General features: G+C 33.5%; 1 protein-coding gene across 1 annotated transcript in view; it reads left to right on the forward strand.

The window, feature by feature from the left end:
• Jarid2 (Jumonji, AT rich interactive domain 2) overlaps window positions 1-16,464 on the forward strand; it is a gene marked incomplete in the record, with an annotated part of 573,379 nt that extends 556,915 nt beyond the window's left edge. The window contains 3 exon segments of the mRNA XM_069845635.1: window positions 1,071-1,265; window positions 2,744-2,854; window positions 6,200-16,464. Of these exon segments, the coding sequence (XP_069701736.1) occupies window positions 1,071-1,265; window positions 2,744-2,854; window positions 6,200-6,301 (408 nt within the window).
• Window positions 16,465-18,360: the final 1,896 nt, after the last annotated feature.

An 18,360-nucleotide genomic window follows, 5' to 3' on the forward strand; every position in this document is an offset into this window, starting at 1 on the left:
TGCTGCAAATCTATATAGGCGAGAAAATCGTTCTAGGGGAAAGTTTCTGTGAAACTCATACAAACTCTAATTGCAGTTCAAAAACAATGTTATCTACATCGACTGAATATGCTGTAGCAAATAGCTGTAAATCTGACTCAAAAAGCTGTAATTCTTAAACTTTGGTTCAAATTCCTGTCGAAAAATGCCTAATGTCTACATGTACTTTTCAATATTTGCAGATGAAAGAGAATATTCAAGCACCATTGTTAACTTTGGAAAATAAGAAATGTTACTCTGTTAGTCACTTGGGTTTTGAACACACATAAATTTGCTTTAATGCTATAATTTTATCATACATTTCAATAATTATCATCACTTTACCCTGAAGGGATATATACAAGTTGTTAAATCTGTCCTACCATTAACCAGTTAAACTAAGTTAACCTGCAGTCCACCACAGTCATCACCTTTGTACAACCCCCACACACTGCATCACCATGTCTCTGTTTATTTTCTCAGCCGACTTTAGCGTACTCTTATATTACAAATTTTCGAGTTAATGCTTCAATTTACAAGCCTACAATCTTCAGAACACTGCATTACGCTCCCCCACACATTCTAATGAATGCTCCATAGCTCTGCTCCAAGAGGAGAAATGCACTCTTACATCATATGTTGGGTAGTTGGGAATCACTGTAATATTGCATTAAAGTTTGTAGGACCAATTTTGAGGTTATGAGAATATAGGCTTTCTTATTTATTAGGTTATTGCTGAAAGCCAGGGCATCATCTCTTGCTAGAAGTTTATCATCCAAATAATTTGTTGGACTGTGAACCCAATTTTTCTCTACCATTCCAAAGGTGCGAATAGACTGATGACGGTCTTATCTTTACTCATGATATCATGAATAAAGGAATCCTATACTTGCAGCAATTATACTGTCAATGACTTTATTGGCTCAGCCATTGGATGCGTATTTTTTCCACATAAAAGTTTGTTGTCTAAAGCTGAGTGTAGAAAAAACTTAGTAACTACTGTCACAGAAGATCTGTAGTTTGTTATGAACAAGATGATGTTTTGTTGGTAGGTATTACCAATGGTGCTCCAGATCAGGCAGCAGGAGTTGGACTACCGCAAGCAGCTGTACACTTTGGGTCTGAAAACGTCAGAGCGTTTGCCATTGCCAGAACCAAACATCAAGCGGCGCAAGGCTAGGCAAGCGCGTGAAGAGGAAGGGGACTATGAGTGCGAGATGTGTCGTGCCAACCTCTTTGTGTCACTAGTAAGTGCAGAGGACTATGCAGTGAAGATCATGGATTATTTTTGGATACAGTCATAAAAAAATGTAAAGACATTGACTGAGTTCAATATGTACAAATTTACTATCAAGAATTGCTCTATACTTTTATACTTTCAAACAGTTATTCAGGCATATAAATGAATTTAACAGAGTTACTATAGTTAGAGACTCAAGCTATTATATCTCGATATCTATGTGACAATATAAAGGGAATATATCACTCAGTAAAGTGACTTCAGAAGCAAGTAATCTTTCAGTGGATACCAACTTATTATGACATTGAAGTAAAAGGCAAGGCAAGAGAGAGAGAGAGAGAGAGAGAGAAAGAGAGAGAGAGAGAGAGAGAGGGGGGGGTTTCACTTAATGTGAACAGGCAGGTACTGAGTTTAGAAATTAAAACACCCTTATGCCATTTAACCATATTTTATTTACACTATATACAGTCGACTCTGGATATAGTGAACCTCTGCAGATTTGCATATTTCGTTCACTATATCCGAAGTGTTTCTCCCCTAACCTTAAATGAAAGAAATGAATGAAATTGTGAACAAGAAAATAAAATATTCCATTTTTGTGGAATGGATTACACTGTATACTGTTACTCACAGTTGATTTACTTAAGCTATGCTGTTGATCCACGTTCGCTTGTGAAAGACCACGTTCAATGTCACTTATAATATTCGCCTTATTTTCCAAAGAAAACACTTAATGCTTCGACATTTTTATACAGTAGATATACTGTTGGAACACTAGTTCAGGTAGAAATGACAAACACTGTTATGGTGTGGCTGTGTACTGAGTCTTGGAATTTCCCGGGTCACTTAATGGAAACTGAGATAGGGTTGATGGAGTTTGAAAGCCATCGGAATATTACCTCAATTTATGCTCTGGACATAATGTCTGTCCCCTTTTTAAAAAAGAAGGCAATTTCATTTTCCGTTGTTTTGATGCTATAAGTCATAATGGAAATATTTCTGAGAACAAAAGGCAACTCTTTGATGGTGGAGGATTAAAAATAACAAAATGTCAACCCTTTGATTGTCGTCACACGTTGCCTGAATTTACAGTACAGCTTATTGTCTAGGAATCACTAATCCTACCTTTGTCCTTTGACTAAAGGAGTAAGAAACTTAGTTTTCAACACATTCTTTCAATTTTATACAAGAAGGTCTGACTTCAAATAAGAATTTCTCAAGATACATGGTTCACTATAACCGAAGCGAAGGTTCACTATAAACGAAAATATTAATGTACTTTTTAATGTATGCGGGTTGGGACCAACAATTTAGGTTCACTATAGCCGAATTCACTACATCCAGAGTTGACTGTATTGTTAATATCCATTAAATTTACTACTAACAAATACACAATAACAATAAAGAAGATTTCCTTAGAAACGGGGACTTAAAAAGAGGCTAAGAAATCGTTGAATCTAAGATAATGCAATTGTCTGCACACAGGTAACTAACTCCCATGAAGAAGGAGTTTATTGTCTTCCTCATGCCATAGAACTTCTGACGAAGAAGAGGCATCACCTCAAGTATTGCAAGCTCATGTACACATATGATCAGGTAATGTTCGCGTCTTCTCATTCTGACTTTGTTTTACTTAAATTTGACACTTTGGACCATTCACATCCTAATATTTTATAGAATTTTATTGTTTTGAAATCGCCAGATAATTTGTTTCTGATCCACCATGGTGGCCTAGCGATGAGAGCACTGGACTTATAATCCTGTGGATCCGAGTTCGATCCCTGATGTACTCCCAATTTATAACTTGTGTTGGGCAAGCCCACAGTCCAAGTAACACAGAGGTTTTTTCTGGGAAGCTCCTGGGGCATCCCAACAAATCTCCATAATCATCTCATCTCATCGCAGGTGGCGCACTGTGGACAACGACACTCTCAGTAAATTGGTCTACACAACTGGCTTCATATGGGTGGATGACATAAGTCAAGCACCTGCCATTAGTAAAAAGAAAAAAATAAATAAAAATTGTTTCTGGTGGTATTTGTTTATTATTTTATGGTTCCTGTTTAAACACTGCCTAGAATCATTTTTATGATTTTTAATGAATCATCTTGTTACGAATGCATTTGTGTACCTGATTTAAGTGTGACAACGTTTTTAAATCGTGTTCATATTAAGCTTATGGTATTGTTTATGTTTTGTTTTTTAAAGAATTTTAGATAAGCACACAAATAGCCATAGTAGCTGATGCACCCTTTTTAAATTCTATTAACTAACTTTCCATTCTTACCTTTTGCATTTAGAATTGTAACATAAATGTACACTCCTGTCAGTAACACAGTTTGTGTTTTCTGTTAATGATTTATGGCTATTTTTACTATTTGCCGTTATAAAATATATTTGTATTCAGAGTGTTGTGAAAGGTTTGACCGGAACTTCAGGATCAATTAGAACAATTCTTTAATAGGACTTAAAAGGAGAAAGAAAATTGAATAGAGGTGTTCTTGTGAAGTTATATGCTTTTCAGTGAGAGAGTAGACCTGTCTTTGGAAGTATAGGAATAAAAAATGGCAATAAAGGCAGAGCAGAAGATAAAGCCCTCCTCTCCCCAAAATGTATATTGAAAAGGGATATATTTTGAACATGTCAAATTTACAAATCCGTGATGTCTCAACAATTTTTCATCATCATCATCCATTACGAATGCAATGTAGATCCATGCTTATGGTGTACTCTAGATACTTTCTAATGGTCTATGCTACCGAAACTATCAGCTTCTGATTTCATGTATTTGATTCTAAGAACATTAATATGTATTCCACTGTGTTTATTTTTATTTTATTAGGTAAATTTTTATTTATCTGCCTCTTTTGATATCATTATGTAAATCATATCTGTATGTAATTAGGCTACTTAAATCCGATTCAGTTATGTTCAACTATGCAAGCAAGTTTTAATCGTGGTTGAGTGCAAGAGAAGGCCCTATGGCCTTAACTCTGCCAGGTTAAATAAAGCCATAAAATAATAATAATAATAATAGTAATAATTATTATTATTATTATTATTATTATTATTATTATTATTATTATCAGCAAATTAAGAGGCCTACTATTGAAAGAAAAAACAATAACATGTAGATACAACATATATTGAAAGTAATTACACGTATTCGGAAGTGGCTGGGAACAAATCAGAAACGTTAATGCCTTGGCAGTAAACATTGTCACCCATTAACTTACAGTTAGATAAACTCGCATCCAAGCCTCCAATAGAATAGTTCCATATTTAAAAAACACCACACTGTAGCCCATTGGTGTTATTTTTAGCAGCCAATTACGGTACAGTTCAGTTACATTTAAATGTGCACATCTTGTAATTTGTTACTAATGATGTTGTGCACTTCCACTATAGCCACATTTAGTAAACTAGTACTCAGCTGTTTTATCGCATATCAACACTTGTGCTTGGCTCTGTGAGTGTTACTTACATTAAGATACATGTCTACAGATGCACAGAGCTGGGAATGTAACTGTGATAACTTTATTATGAGCCACCCACCAGCATAGCTCAGGCATTCTTTTTCTTCTGGGCTTGCGTTCGGGCATGGGTTCGATTTCCTCTTGGGCTGATTGCCAGATTGAGTCTTTTCTGAGGTTTTCCCCAACTGTAAGGCGAATGACAGTAAACCATGGCGAATCCTCGGATGTACCTTGCTAAATATAATCTCATTATCACCAATTGCACCAATGCCAAATAATGTAGTAATTGATACAACATTGTTAAATAACTAAAAAAAAAAAAAAAAAAAAACATTAATATGAAAGTGACATAGTATATCGTCTTTACCATTTTTATAATTCCAAACATAGCCATTGGCTATCATACAAATAACTTTGTGTATAGTTAACATGCGATGATTTTTGAAAATCCAACTTTGATGACAGGTTGTTCTGTAGGTTTCACTATAAGTGATGTAGTTACATTTACTTTTCTTTCAGAATATATCATTATAATAATACGCACTAGTTTACTATATTATAATTAATATACAGTGAATGATAAATAGACTTTTGCACCATGTCTTGGGATTTATCACTTTTAACGTTTCTTCTACAAACCCATGGACTGATCTGGCATGACTGACTATGTTGCACTTACGCTTACCTACAGGGAATCACAGGTGGAATGAACAGTATCGTCAGTCTGTATCTGCAAGACACCATGGTTAGCATTCACCCATGTCTCATCTAACTATTTGTGTTACCGGTAATAAGGGTTCTGATTATTACTTCTTTCTCAGAATATTTCCTGACACTTAGAACAATTTGTCTCTATTCCTTACAAGCCAATAGTTTTCTTACTTCTCTTCGACATGTTTTATGATAAATAAACTAATAAAAACTATAACAATGTAATATTATATTACTGTGAAATAAAAACGGAGCAGTAACAATGAACTTGCATTAACAGGATGCTATGGATACAAATTTGTGCTTTATGTATGTCGAATAGTTTTCAGGGAACTAAACAATACCTTACACCGAGTTAGAGGCTAAATTATACACTACTGTCCTGTTTGGTGGCAAGCAGATATAGAATTTGCAACAATGCAGCCAGCCTAACATGTTAACAAAGAGGAAGAGTCACACTGGAAATAGCAGTGATGCAGCTATAGCTGTACTACCACTACTACTGCTTTTTCTTGCAGTCTTTTATGTCTGATATCCTTTCTAGTTTCTTTTTTCTGTCTATTTCTCTCGGTTCTTATTGACAACTGCTTTCTCCTGTGTTTTTTTAAAATTATTGATGGATGCTTCTGAATGTGTACTATTTGAATAATTTTGGCTCATTAGTACTTACTAAATTCAGGTCTTTCAGTTAAAGGACATTTACAGTATAGAGAGAAATAAGCAATGGTTGATAATATTTGAACCAAACTTACAGGCTGAATTGAATGAGCTGATCCAGAAGTTGCAAGAAAAGATCGAAACCAAGAGCCAGAGGAAGTCTCAGGGCAAGCACAGCATGATCGCCCAGAAGCCTTGAGTAGAAGCCAGTGCAGCACGAGGACAGCCATGTCACTGCCACTAGAGATTATCGACGATAAGGTGAATTTTTAGCCATATTGTACGTGAGAAGTAAACTTAAGATTTTTTAATCATGTTGTAGACAAAGAGAGTGTAAAATGTGATGCTTTTGTACCTTATTTTGACCTAGATTTTATTTAAGGAAGTGTAAGTAAGGCACAAACAATACTAGCGTGAAAATGATTTGCATATATAGTGTAATGTGTGCTACTAAGTGAACATAGGGATGATTATTTTCATACAGGATTTTCATTTGACGCTTCTCTTTGTAAAACAACTGTTTTAGAAATGTAACATCTTACATTATATGCTGCTACTTCCTTCCAATATTGTGTACATTAAGAGGAAATATGGGAGAAGCATTCAGAGATTTATTTAAAGAATGTTAAAACATAAATTAAAAGTTGGAATTTAATGGAAAAAAATTGATGACTCAACACTGTCCCTGTTATGGACAGACTTGTGTGATATTTATTTTAAGGTTATCTCAGTAACGTGTAGGAACTGCAGGTATTACACACTGTAGGTAGAACTTAAACTTACTATATCTCGTATACACGAGAGCAGTGAGAATTTATTGTCACATGGGAAGAAGTGAGCACTGAAATGTTTAACCCAGTTATGGACTTCTGGAATGATCGTGTAACATTGATAGGAGTTCGTAAATTTTACAGGCATGATTTTATGCATTTTCTATATGACTAAAATATGGAACTTTGCTCTCTTTTTATTTTAATGATTTTATCAATTATTAGATGTATTTCGTAGGAAAGTTGTGTTTTAAAAGCTCACGTTTTAGTGAACTGTACAATAGGGTTTCAGGATATATTACAGTGGAAACTTATATGAGATGATTTCAGAGCTGAACAGTACATGAAAGCTAGCTTGTGAGTGTACTTCTCTTTATTTGCATGCAGCTTACATATTATGGATCCCTTGCTGTTTTCAGTAGAGATAATAAAAATTATGACTGCCAAAGACTAATTAATAGCACTCATTTTGCTTTTGTAAGGTTTATAAAAGACGTAAATCTGGAGTTTGTTGGTTTCTAACCAAATACAGTATCTGCTATTATGCTGTTCATCTTAGTTTGACTGCAGGCACTCTTACCTCTAGCTATACATCACATTCATCCTCACTATCAGTATCCAAACTGGTACTCTCAGTCAGCAGATCTGGGTTGGTGTCAAAACAAACATTGATTGACGATGACTAACATCATTCCACTCTTTTATCAGTAATTTTATTGTTGGTAAATTCCTATGGTTGATTAAAAGAAGTATGATTGTTAAAGTTGTATATATAAAATCTCAAAAAGCGTCATTAAGTCATTACCATCGTTAAAATAATATTCGTATTAATAATGATTGTTGTCAAATATGGACGTGAAATTACGAAGGAAAAGTGCACAGAGGACGAGAAAATGCGAACATATGAGCCCACAATAGCCATTTCCATCAACAATTTCCCACCATACGAATATCTTGTAGCATAAATTGAGTGTTAATTTAAATTTGTTCAAGTCTTGAGTGTTTGCATATGAATGTAACATGCATTCCAATCTTCAAAACGATATTTTGTCAAAGAAGGTGCACATTATAATTGCGTAAATACAGTATGAATTGTGTGTCAAACAATACAGTTACTTAATAGTGCAAACATTTTCCTTGTTCATTTATAAAGTACTTCTGTACCAACTTTAGTTATATGGGGCAAAACTAACATTCCCCTCTTCCTACAGATTAAAAACCTTCAAGTATGTGAATGATAGCTTATATATTACTCATGTTTTGAATACAAGACATTATCGAGTCTCTGGGAATATAGATGAGGTTGATATTCTAGGCTTTCACAGTAATTGTGTTCGAGGGAAGATTTCTGGGTATTCTACCAGGTACTGACTTCATCATCAACATTTTGATTCTGCATACAGATTCCATCTTTAGGATAGTAACTAGACCTGTAGAGTATCTACTTTTTTTGGGCTTGTTATACCTGGCTACTCCAAATAACTGAGCATGGGGCTCATCACACTACATCTTTACAGTGTGATTCATGAAGAAAGGTTAGAACTGTAGAATATTCTTCAAACTGTTTTGAGTAAAAATTTAATATGATCATGGGACTGATTTCAAACGTTTAAGGAGCAGTGGCCATTTATTTGGTAAAAAGAAAGTATCACTAGAAATGCTGCACTAATATATGATTTCCTATGTCATAAACAGTGTTGCCAATTCAACTATTTTCCCGCTAGAGCTGGGATTTGTATTGCTGCTGTAGAGATTTAGCCGGTACTTTTAGCACCCACAGTATCAAAATAATATCATTTTATATTGACAGTAAAGCAATTTAGCAGCTTTTGCACTATTTCATAGTGGGTTGGATTGGCAACACTGGTCATGAACTTGTTAAAACATCACTCAAGTCATAAATGTGTGAGCTGTGCTCGCACACTAGATGTCAGGGTCAAAGATAAATTAATGTCAGATGCACTCAAGTGTAAAAGTATTTTGATGCAGAGGATGGTACATTTGAAAATCTACTCTAAGAATCTTCTTTGACTACAAAAATTCTGCGTACATATACAGTAAAGTCTAAATTTTCTGGCTGTCAGTCTCTAAACGTGATTTAAAGTTGTGAGACCATAGCTATTTTTGTAGATTAAATAGCCATAGCTTCTTAACCATTGGAAATTAGACCCATGATCATAAATTACTTTTTTTACTCATAATGGGTTTAAGAACCATATCATAAAGACCTTCATTCGTGAATCACGCAGTATAAAGTATTTGTTATACAATCAGAACCAAATGAACCACCTGAGAAAACATGAAAATACTAAGTTGCAGTACTAGTGGATGAATATTGCTGTATGATCAGTGTATTATAAGTACCCATAATGCAGTCAGTACATCACAGTTATAACAAACTTCATACAGTATCTGCTGTATTGAATTTCACTGTGACTCTAATATTATTGGCATTGTGGGTATCGTATTTACTAGCATAATTTCCACTCCCCCCCCCCCCCCCCACCTCCAAGAATTTTAGGACATGTTTCATGGTTCACAGAATTTTATTTTACTCACGTAACTCCCCCTTCTACATGAAATAAATTTGGACACTCCTCTTCCCGTGAAGAGCATCTTTCATGAAGATTTTAAGTATAAAAAAGATAAGCAATGTAAAACACATACAGTGTATGTTTATTTTCTTTATGTAATTAACAAATTAATTTTGATATGAATGTCTTGCATGCAAAGTTTAACACCATGATATGAGATTGTGAAGGTAGGGCTATTGGCATTAGAACTGACATACAGAAGTACGAAGAAAAGACACAAAATTACTCATGGGAAGCCTATCTGCAGCAACTCAACATGAGTACCAAGCTAGGAAACCTAAATGACCAGCACGTTAGTGCTGTACGAGACTACGAAACTATAAGAACCCATTGCTTGTGGAATTGCAAGTGAGCAGAGATGAGGCAACAGGATCTGTGAAGCAATTAAGGCAACATCTTCGGCACCATGAATTTAAAACCTGGTGTGCATACCCCAGAAAGGAAAAGAAGTTGTATTGTTTGAAGAAGTACCTGCAGCCAACTCGTGGATCATCAAGCATGAAGGATTATCAAGTTCTGAGTGGAGAGAAATGCTAAAAATGATTGGAATGGTGGCACAAGTACGTTCTCTCCCTGGTCGCTCTACAAGCACAACCCACTGTAGGCACTGCAGTGAATATGAAACTTTACCACATGTGCTTGGGAGTTGCCCACAGGGAGAAGTACTCAGAATAAAACGTCACAACACCATACGTTCTATGATCGCAGATGCACTTTGATCCAAAAATATAGACATTCACGAGGAAGTTCATTGTATTGCTGATGGTGGGAGCAGTCATAGGATCGATATCATAGCTATAAATAGGAATAAACAGACAGCCGAAATAATTGATCAAATTTGAAATCTCAGCCACTCAACCATCTGAAGTGAACAAAGAGAAAAAGAAAATCTACGAGCCCACGATTCAGTACCTATCAGCAAAATACAACATTGAAAGAATCACAGTTACCGGTCTCTTCTTCAGAGCGAGAGGCACTATTCCAAAAACCTTTATAAAGTGAAGGGAAAAATACAAGCTGAAGAGAGGTCTTCAAGATGCCATCATCACCACCATAATACAATTTTCTGTAGTGACATTTCGCCAGCATCTTTATGGTGTACAATCAATTTAAATTATACTAGGTCCTATTTTTTTTCTTATATCTTAATCTCTTTTGTTTAAAACCTGTGTATATAATTTTTGATTTTAAATTTTATTGTGAGCTGTTCTGTGTTGCAGGACAAACCCAAAATATTGGGTCAGACCAATAAATTAAATATTTGTAGCTATTTTGTATTAAGCATTGATTTGATTAGCACATGAAATGTTTGATGTTATTTATGACCAGATTATTTTCGATATTTTGTAGTCGTCACTTAATTTCCCTCTTCTCGATTTTTCACCTTCGAACTTTTAGAAAAAGGGGGAAATTGTGCATCTAAATACAGTATTTATACAACACTGGTCGTATAGCTGCTGTTTGCCCCCCTACTATTGTAACTTTAATATTTAGGCTTTTATTTACTATACGGTACCAACAAAATATAATTAAACATTTCAATTAGCTCTTATAAATTATTTCTTCTTCTGTATTTAGTGTGGTCCTTGGTTGTTTTTACAGCTGACCTTACAGAAACTCAGTGGACCCCAGATCCAGTTGTTCAGAGTAGCCAGGCATAACAGGCCCAACAGAATAAGTGACCCTCTAGTTACTATTCTGTAGCTGGAACCTTTAATCAGTTCCGAAGTAGAGATTATGTCCCAACACAGGTAAAATACCTATAGAAGATCTTCTTCTGAATAATAGTTAATTTTTTCAGTCTTCTGAGTCATCTATAGGTACTATGTTCCACTGTAGTAGTAAATAAAATCAATCTTGAACAAGATCCTGGAAGTTTGAAACTGCAGTCAGTTCACATGGATTGTAGTAAATTTTTATGCAGCTGATCATGAATTACTCTTTTAAGGTTGTGTGTGAGGCATAACATACATTAGATTTGTTGTTCAGTTTGTGTAGGAACACTGCAAAGTATTGTAATTGATATTGTGAGAATTTGATGTGCAGCAACTTGAAAGAATCCCTGTGAATTTAGTATTTGTACAGATAGGTATGTTGGCAGAGGAATTAAGCTTTAATCGAGATAATACTTAGTGTGATTTTATAGTGTATATTGTAGCTAATATCTTGTAGTTCAATTATACATATCTCTGTAGTATAATGTACTTCCTTCCTACAGGGTCTTCACAGAAAGATGCTCTAGTTTCTATAAGTCGAGAACGCTGCATGGTAGAGAGGAAGGAGGATAAAACAAAGATGACAACATCCACTAATATATTCTCTGTGATCTTTCTCAACACAGTCTTTTGTTTTGTGACATTTAAGTTGGTCTTCAAATCATTTGTTGCATAGATTCGAAAAATGGAAGTAATGGTGAAGAAATTTGTTATTACTCCATTTTATGTTGAAATTCTCCTGCTGTAAGTGTGATAATGTGACTGAAAATGTGATGACCCAATCGTCACAAAACTGGTATTAAGGAAATAAGAGAGTTTATTTAGAGTCTCTTCATAGTTGTAAATACACATAAGTTGATTCTTAAGCTATGGCAATTATTTTGTTTTTCTCTGCAGTATACATTTGAAAGTTTGTGATGTGCAAGTTGGAATATTAGCTTTCAGTACATAAAAATGTGCTCCTTGTGATGAGGCTTAGTTGCTTGCTTCCTGATATAATCCAAAAAATGTAATTTTATGGCTATTTCTTTCTGTCCAATTTTGGATAAGTTAGAAGGTTTCCTTTGTTGAGGATCTGTTTGAGTTTCCTATATATTATTCATCTTGAATCCCTAAGCATCCCATTTTGAGGAAGTTGTATAAACACCATATTATCCCTTAAAAGCGCATTTACACTGGCATAACATGACAATATTTCTTCTGCAACAAGATGTTTAGACGAAATCAACATTGTTGTTAGAATTTGAGTTCAGGATGCTGAGGGAGAAATATGTTCTTTTCATTTTGAACCATTTTGAGGACTAAAATTATTTATTTTTACGTCCTGATACAGTGCAATCGAGAAATCTCTCTGCAGTGCTTGTGTAGCCGAGAATCCACTAGGCAGAGAATTCAAGTGTATTTGGTAGAGAATTCAAATGGCAGCACTGGCAGCTAAGCATATGATGGTCTGGGGTTGCAAATCAGAATGAATCGGGAAATGCCAACTTTCTACATGGCTGTATTATAGAGAGCTGCAGAGAGAATTTTCGATTGCACTATAGTTTCTGTGTTTCCTTTTTAATTTACTATAAAACTGTGCTGTTACACCCTTCCCCCCCCCTCAACTCTACAGATTTGTAACACTTCCGAAATTTCTTGCCTACATCCTGTTTCTTGTTTCTACTCTCCCTGCTTCTAAACATTTTTAGGACTCAATTTCAAGCACACTGGAATGTTAGTAACCCTTTCCTCCATAAGTTTTTATTTACAACACTCCTTTTTTTATTACACACAGATCTCGTAAATCTTCACTTATGAAGAAGTTTATAAGCATACAATTGTGAAGGAACTCGTGTTTCAGGATACTCTCTTCTAAAACATCGCTTCAGTTTCTCGTAACATTCTTTCTCACTAAAGATTTCACAATAAAAATTATCTGTGCTACAGTGAAGCCATTTTAGTTTCTTTATTTGCCAAACACTAACACTCACTCACAGATAATGTTATAATGAAAACAACACGTGGCTGATACATTCCCACTCTACTGAACTAAACAGTAGACTGCTGATGGGATTCCCCATCACACCTTCCCACAAGGTTCGTTATCTTGTGTGTATGTGGATGGAAACTCCATTACTTGTTAGATCTCACAGTATTTATGTAACACTCATATTTAACATCCTATAAAACTGGTTGATCTCTATACATTTCTGTTGAAGTTAGTATATTTTTTCGATTCCATTCCATATTGGAATATACTGTAAGTAGTAATCAAGAAATGAAATATATGAAGTTAAAATCACACAACCCTGAGCTTCCAGTAAAATTAAACGGTTGATAATAATGTTGCACCAGTGTAAATGTGCCTTAACAATTTCATCAAATTTCTTTGACATTTACTGCTCACTGAAGGGAAATTATATTTTGTTGGCAACATGTTGTCAACAAATGTTACCAACAGTGTTGGTCAGCCCTGGTGTAAATGTATCTTTAGAATAAAACATCATGCTATAAAGGCACTGCTTTTATGGTTCTGTTTTTATTGTCAAAATTATGGGGGAAAAAATAAAATGATTTTAAGAAGTGCAGCGATATTGATTGTGGACTAGAAAAAGAGACTTAGTGTTATTAATCCTACGATTTTGTATCAGCCTTCTCCTATCAAAATGTCTAATATATAGCTATGGGCATGCAAACTCTTGGTCCTTTTTCAGAATTACTACAAGGCATTTGATACGGGACTTAACACACGTTAAATATATATTTTTAACCAAATAACAGACCTTTGAAAAAATAACAAGAAGTAATGATGTAATTAAAATTGGTTTTTAAGTTTTTTTTTTTTATTTGGAAATATATCTTCGGAAATGAAATGGTCTACCACACAGTATCCAGTTACAAGTAGTGGTCGTGTGTGCATCAACCAGATGGAGAGCTTCATACAAAAAGAAATATTTTCCTAATGAAGATGTAATAAACAATTATTTTACTACTGGTACGCACTTAAAAGAAATGAATTTGAAAAATAAATAACTTTTCTAGAGGAATGACCATTCAATCTGAATTCTGTTTTCATTTTCAGTCTTACTTTTCGTCGAATTGATCACACTTAACACTAATACAGAAACTTTATGCTAAAATAGGAACTTGATAGAAAAGTGAACAAAACCATAGCGTATAACTTTAAAAAAAACCTGACTTCTATTTCTGGGAAACAATAGCATTAAAGTGACCATATTTTGACTAACAGAATAACTTAGAATTTTTTTCTGTTATGTCTTGATGTAAAGGCAGAATAGATAAGAATTAATTTTAATGGATGGCTTTATGTTATTCTGAACCTTAAAGTAGCCTTCTTGTGAAAAATGTTTGCATCCAATTATCATCATCATCATCATCATCATCATCATCATCATCATCATCATCATCATCATCATCATCATCATCATCATCTTCAGCACAGCAGCAGCACTTTTTAGGTCTTCCCAAATTTTGACGTTCTCTTAGAACATACAACAGAATTTGTTTTGGTCATCTAGCAGGGTTCATCCTCTCCATATGTTCTTTCCACAGAAGCCTATACTGGTTGATATATTGGACAACAGTATTAATTTCCAATTCCTTCAGAATGTCGTTTTTCCAGTGTTCGAGTAGTGAGCATCCTGCAATTCTCCTTATGAATCTCATCTGGGCTGCATGTAATCTCCAATATATTAATCGTAAAACCAAATCATTGTTGCGTTGATGCGCACTTCATAATACATAAATGTAGAAGTGAAATAATACTTGTTCATGAACAATTGCTTTAAAAATTATTAAGCTATGTAAGACTAAATTCTCTTGCAGAAGTCCATAATGTTCAGTTATTTGGATACTCTACAGTTGAAACTTCATTTTGGAACAATTTTTCTTTGTTTCGTTTATTTTTTATTTACCTATTGACTTATGTCTTTTAATTTTTTGAGCCACAAAACGATTTCGTGCCCTTTGATGAAGGTGTATGTGCCACCTTTTGGTCAGCCCAGGTATGTATAGAGCACATCTCCAAAAATGTGTGTGTCAAAAAAATAATTATTACATACAAAAATAGTATCTCAGTTGGAAACTTCTTCAAACATGTTTTAAATGGTTCTTTCAGAGCTGTTTGTGCTGCACTACTTATAGAATTGACTCTTATTGTAGTATTTTATCAAACCATCACCTATTGTTGCAGATATATAGATGCAACGATTATTGTTGTTTGTAAATAATGATCGTAGGTGAAGACATATTTCTTGAAAATAAGAAAAAAAATTAGTCTATACACTTCACTAGCCTTACCTTATTCTTAATGATTAATCTTTCTCCAATGTCAACAAAAATACATATGTTATTGAACACAAAATAATAGTGACTTGGAACTGTAATGTTGGTCGGTCTTACCTTCTCGTTTGCTTTCAGAATCAATACAGGCACAAAACAATCACTCTGTTTCAGTTGTTCGTCAAACCTGACACTGATATTTCTTTGCAGTATGTAAAGTTAATCATATAATTCTTGAATTTGTGCAAAGGTATCCATTGCGTGGTGCTTGAACAAAGGGAATGGATAATATTGATATATGTCAGTCACATGTCACACAATGCAACCATTTATCCTGCAATGTTTACTAGTCATTGAGAATGGTCATTATAAACTAGGTGTGTGGAGTTGTCATCTTCGATGTTGTACCTTATTCTGATTCCTTCCTCTAATAGATTTGTTTGGTGTAAAACAGATTGTAAATAGTTTATACATCTTCTATTACCCTTCAAGCTTCCAGACTTCATTTGATTCAACATTTTGTATTTATATTAACTTTTTATTGCTATTATTTATTGTTTAGAAATTTTAAGATGGATTCTGTAGCACAATTAGAATAATATTGACAAGTTAGTTGAACATATGAATTTTTAATATTTGCGATTTTTGCTGAATTAAGATGATGGATGAGAAATTGTTCAAGTGAAGAAAAAAATTCAGCTTCATTTGAAATAACTGACCTTTTTCGCAAAAGGTGTATCACTTTATGTACCATAATATTAATTACTGTAATAGAAGTTTATAGTCTGATTCATAGGTGGTAACTAATGTTCTATGTAATGAAATTCAGATTTCTTTTAAGTCAGATGCTTTCTCTATTTTGTGTTTATATTAGTTTAATATCGTTGCTATAAGATGATAAAAATTTTGTATGTATATAGATTTATTATTATTATTATTTTCCTTTTATATAGGCACAATTTTGAAGTAATTTAACTAAAAATAAATGCTCAAACTTTATTTTTTTCTGTTACTAGAACGACAATATGCAATAGTACCAAAATGCTTGAGTTATTTTCCTTGTCATTAACTTTCATGCTTTGTCATTGTGTGTGTATATTCTGTTTAATAAGTGATTCTTCGGTCTTCCCAGAGGCATTTATTCAGTTGTTTTCAGATTTATTATATACCGGTAGATCGAAAGTAAGTGGTTAGAACATTCTTAGGAAAACAGTCACAGAAAATGCTCAAATTGTCTGTGGTGATATGAATGACATTAGACAGACTAGAGCATTCTTTCCAAGAAGATGTTGTAATTAATGTATTTGAATTATTATAGTAATGTAAGTGGCAGTGCCAACTTCTAGAATGTTGTGATTTGAGTTTAAGAAAAGCATGAGAATCTCTGTTCGAAAATATCTTTACATGCAAGAAGAAGAAGAAGAAGAAGAGTTGAGATGTTAATATTTATATATGTGTGTTACTTTAATTGATAGATATTGTATACTGTCATCTTCTAGTGCCACAGATGTTGTTAGAGTGAGAACAAAGGAAATAGTATGAGAAGAGGACATGAGCATTTGCAATTCATTGTACTGCATGTCGCATTTACTATTATTGTAATCAACGGATATTAATTGTTATCTGCAGAGCCATTTCTGTAACAGTCATGTCATTTTTCTGCAATTTTTTTGTGCAGTTGTACAATTTTATTTGCATAAGTATAAATTATTAAGAGTATTTTTCGTTTTTTATTATATCATGCTGTTTTATTCCATGTAAGTTATTTTTATTAATTATCTTCGTCCATATGTCAACATTTCGTAAAAGTCTTTCCTTGCTGTATATTTCTTTATAGTCGGCAATTTTTATATACCCTTAATATTATAAAAATAAATTTCGCCTTTATGGTTAAAATGTCTACAAATATCTCTCTCGCTTCTCCCTTTTTAAAGAATTCATTCCTATTAGGTTATATGGAAAATACAACTGGAAAAAATTTGTTGCGACACAAAGGAAATGTGAGAAAAGCCTCTTAAAATGCAAATTCATGCTGGAATTTCCTAGTCATTTAGAAAATGTAATTCTCATTTTTAGTAGCGAGAGATATTTTTAATCTTTCTGTTGGAAAAAATTAAAACTTCATTAAACCATTTGGATTAATATCTGTTTTGCTGTCTGTGAAATTAACTTGGGGAATTCATTTTATTGATTTTAGAACTGAAACGGATGAATTTCAAATAAATCTGAACTTACGCTCAAGTTTGAAGTTTGAAAATAAACATGCTGTCTCTAGTAAAGGAAAAGTTACATTGTTACATTTAATGCTATATATTTATGCATAAAGTATAGCATAACTTATATAAGAGAAATTGATTTCATCATTAATAATTAAAATGAATTTTATTGATACATACATGAAAAATAGCCTTTAAGTATGAAAGGTAAACTTTTCCAGATTTCATTTAAACATTACAAGTTATGATTTCATTATTTACTTAATAAAATTGTTATATCCTGTGAAGTTCTATAATATTGTTTAGAAGTAATTTTTTTAAATATTTTTGGCATGGTTTTCATTAAAGCCATGTCCATTAATTTGTTGGACATTTAATTTATTTTCTTGTTATTGACTTCTTCAGGCGCTGGAAAATTTCAGTCAACTAATGACATAACTTTTTTTTTAACCATATACCACTCATTACATAAAAACTTAACACTATAGTTAATTTTAGTTTTATTATAAATAATCAGACATCGGATTTTTAGGCACTAAAAATTGCAGTTTTAGGCGCCTAAAATAAGCTCAAAATTTGTAAAATTAGGCTCTATTTTAATGAAAATAGGCATTTTAGGCACATCAAGGTATCATACTTATTTCTTTCACTGAAATTCTTAGTTATACACTAAAATACG

Source organism: Periplaneta americana, chromosome 14 (genome assembly GCF_040183065.1).
Source record: "Periplaneta americana isolate PAMFEO1 chromosome 14, P.americana_PAMFEO1_priV1, whole genome shotgun sequence".
Classification (NCBI taxonomy): Eukaryota; Metazoa; Arthropoda; class Insecta; order Blattodea; family Blattidae; genus Periplaneta; species Periplaneta americana.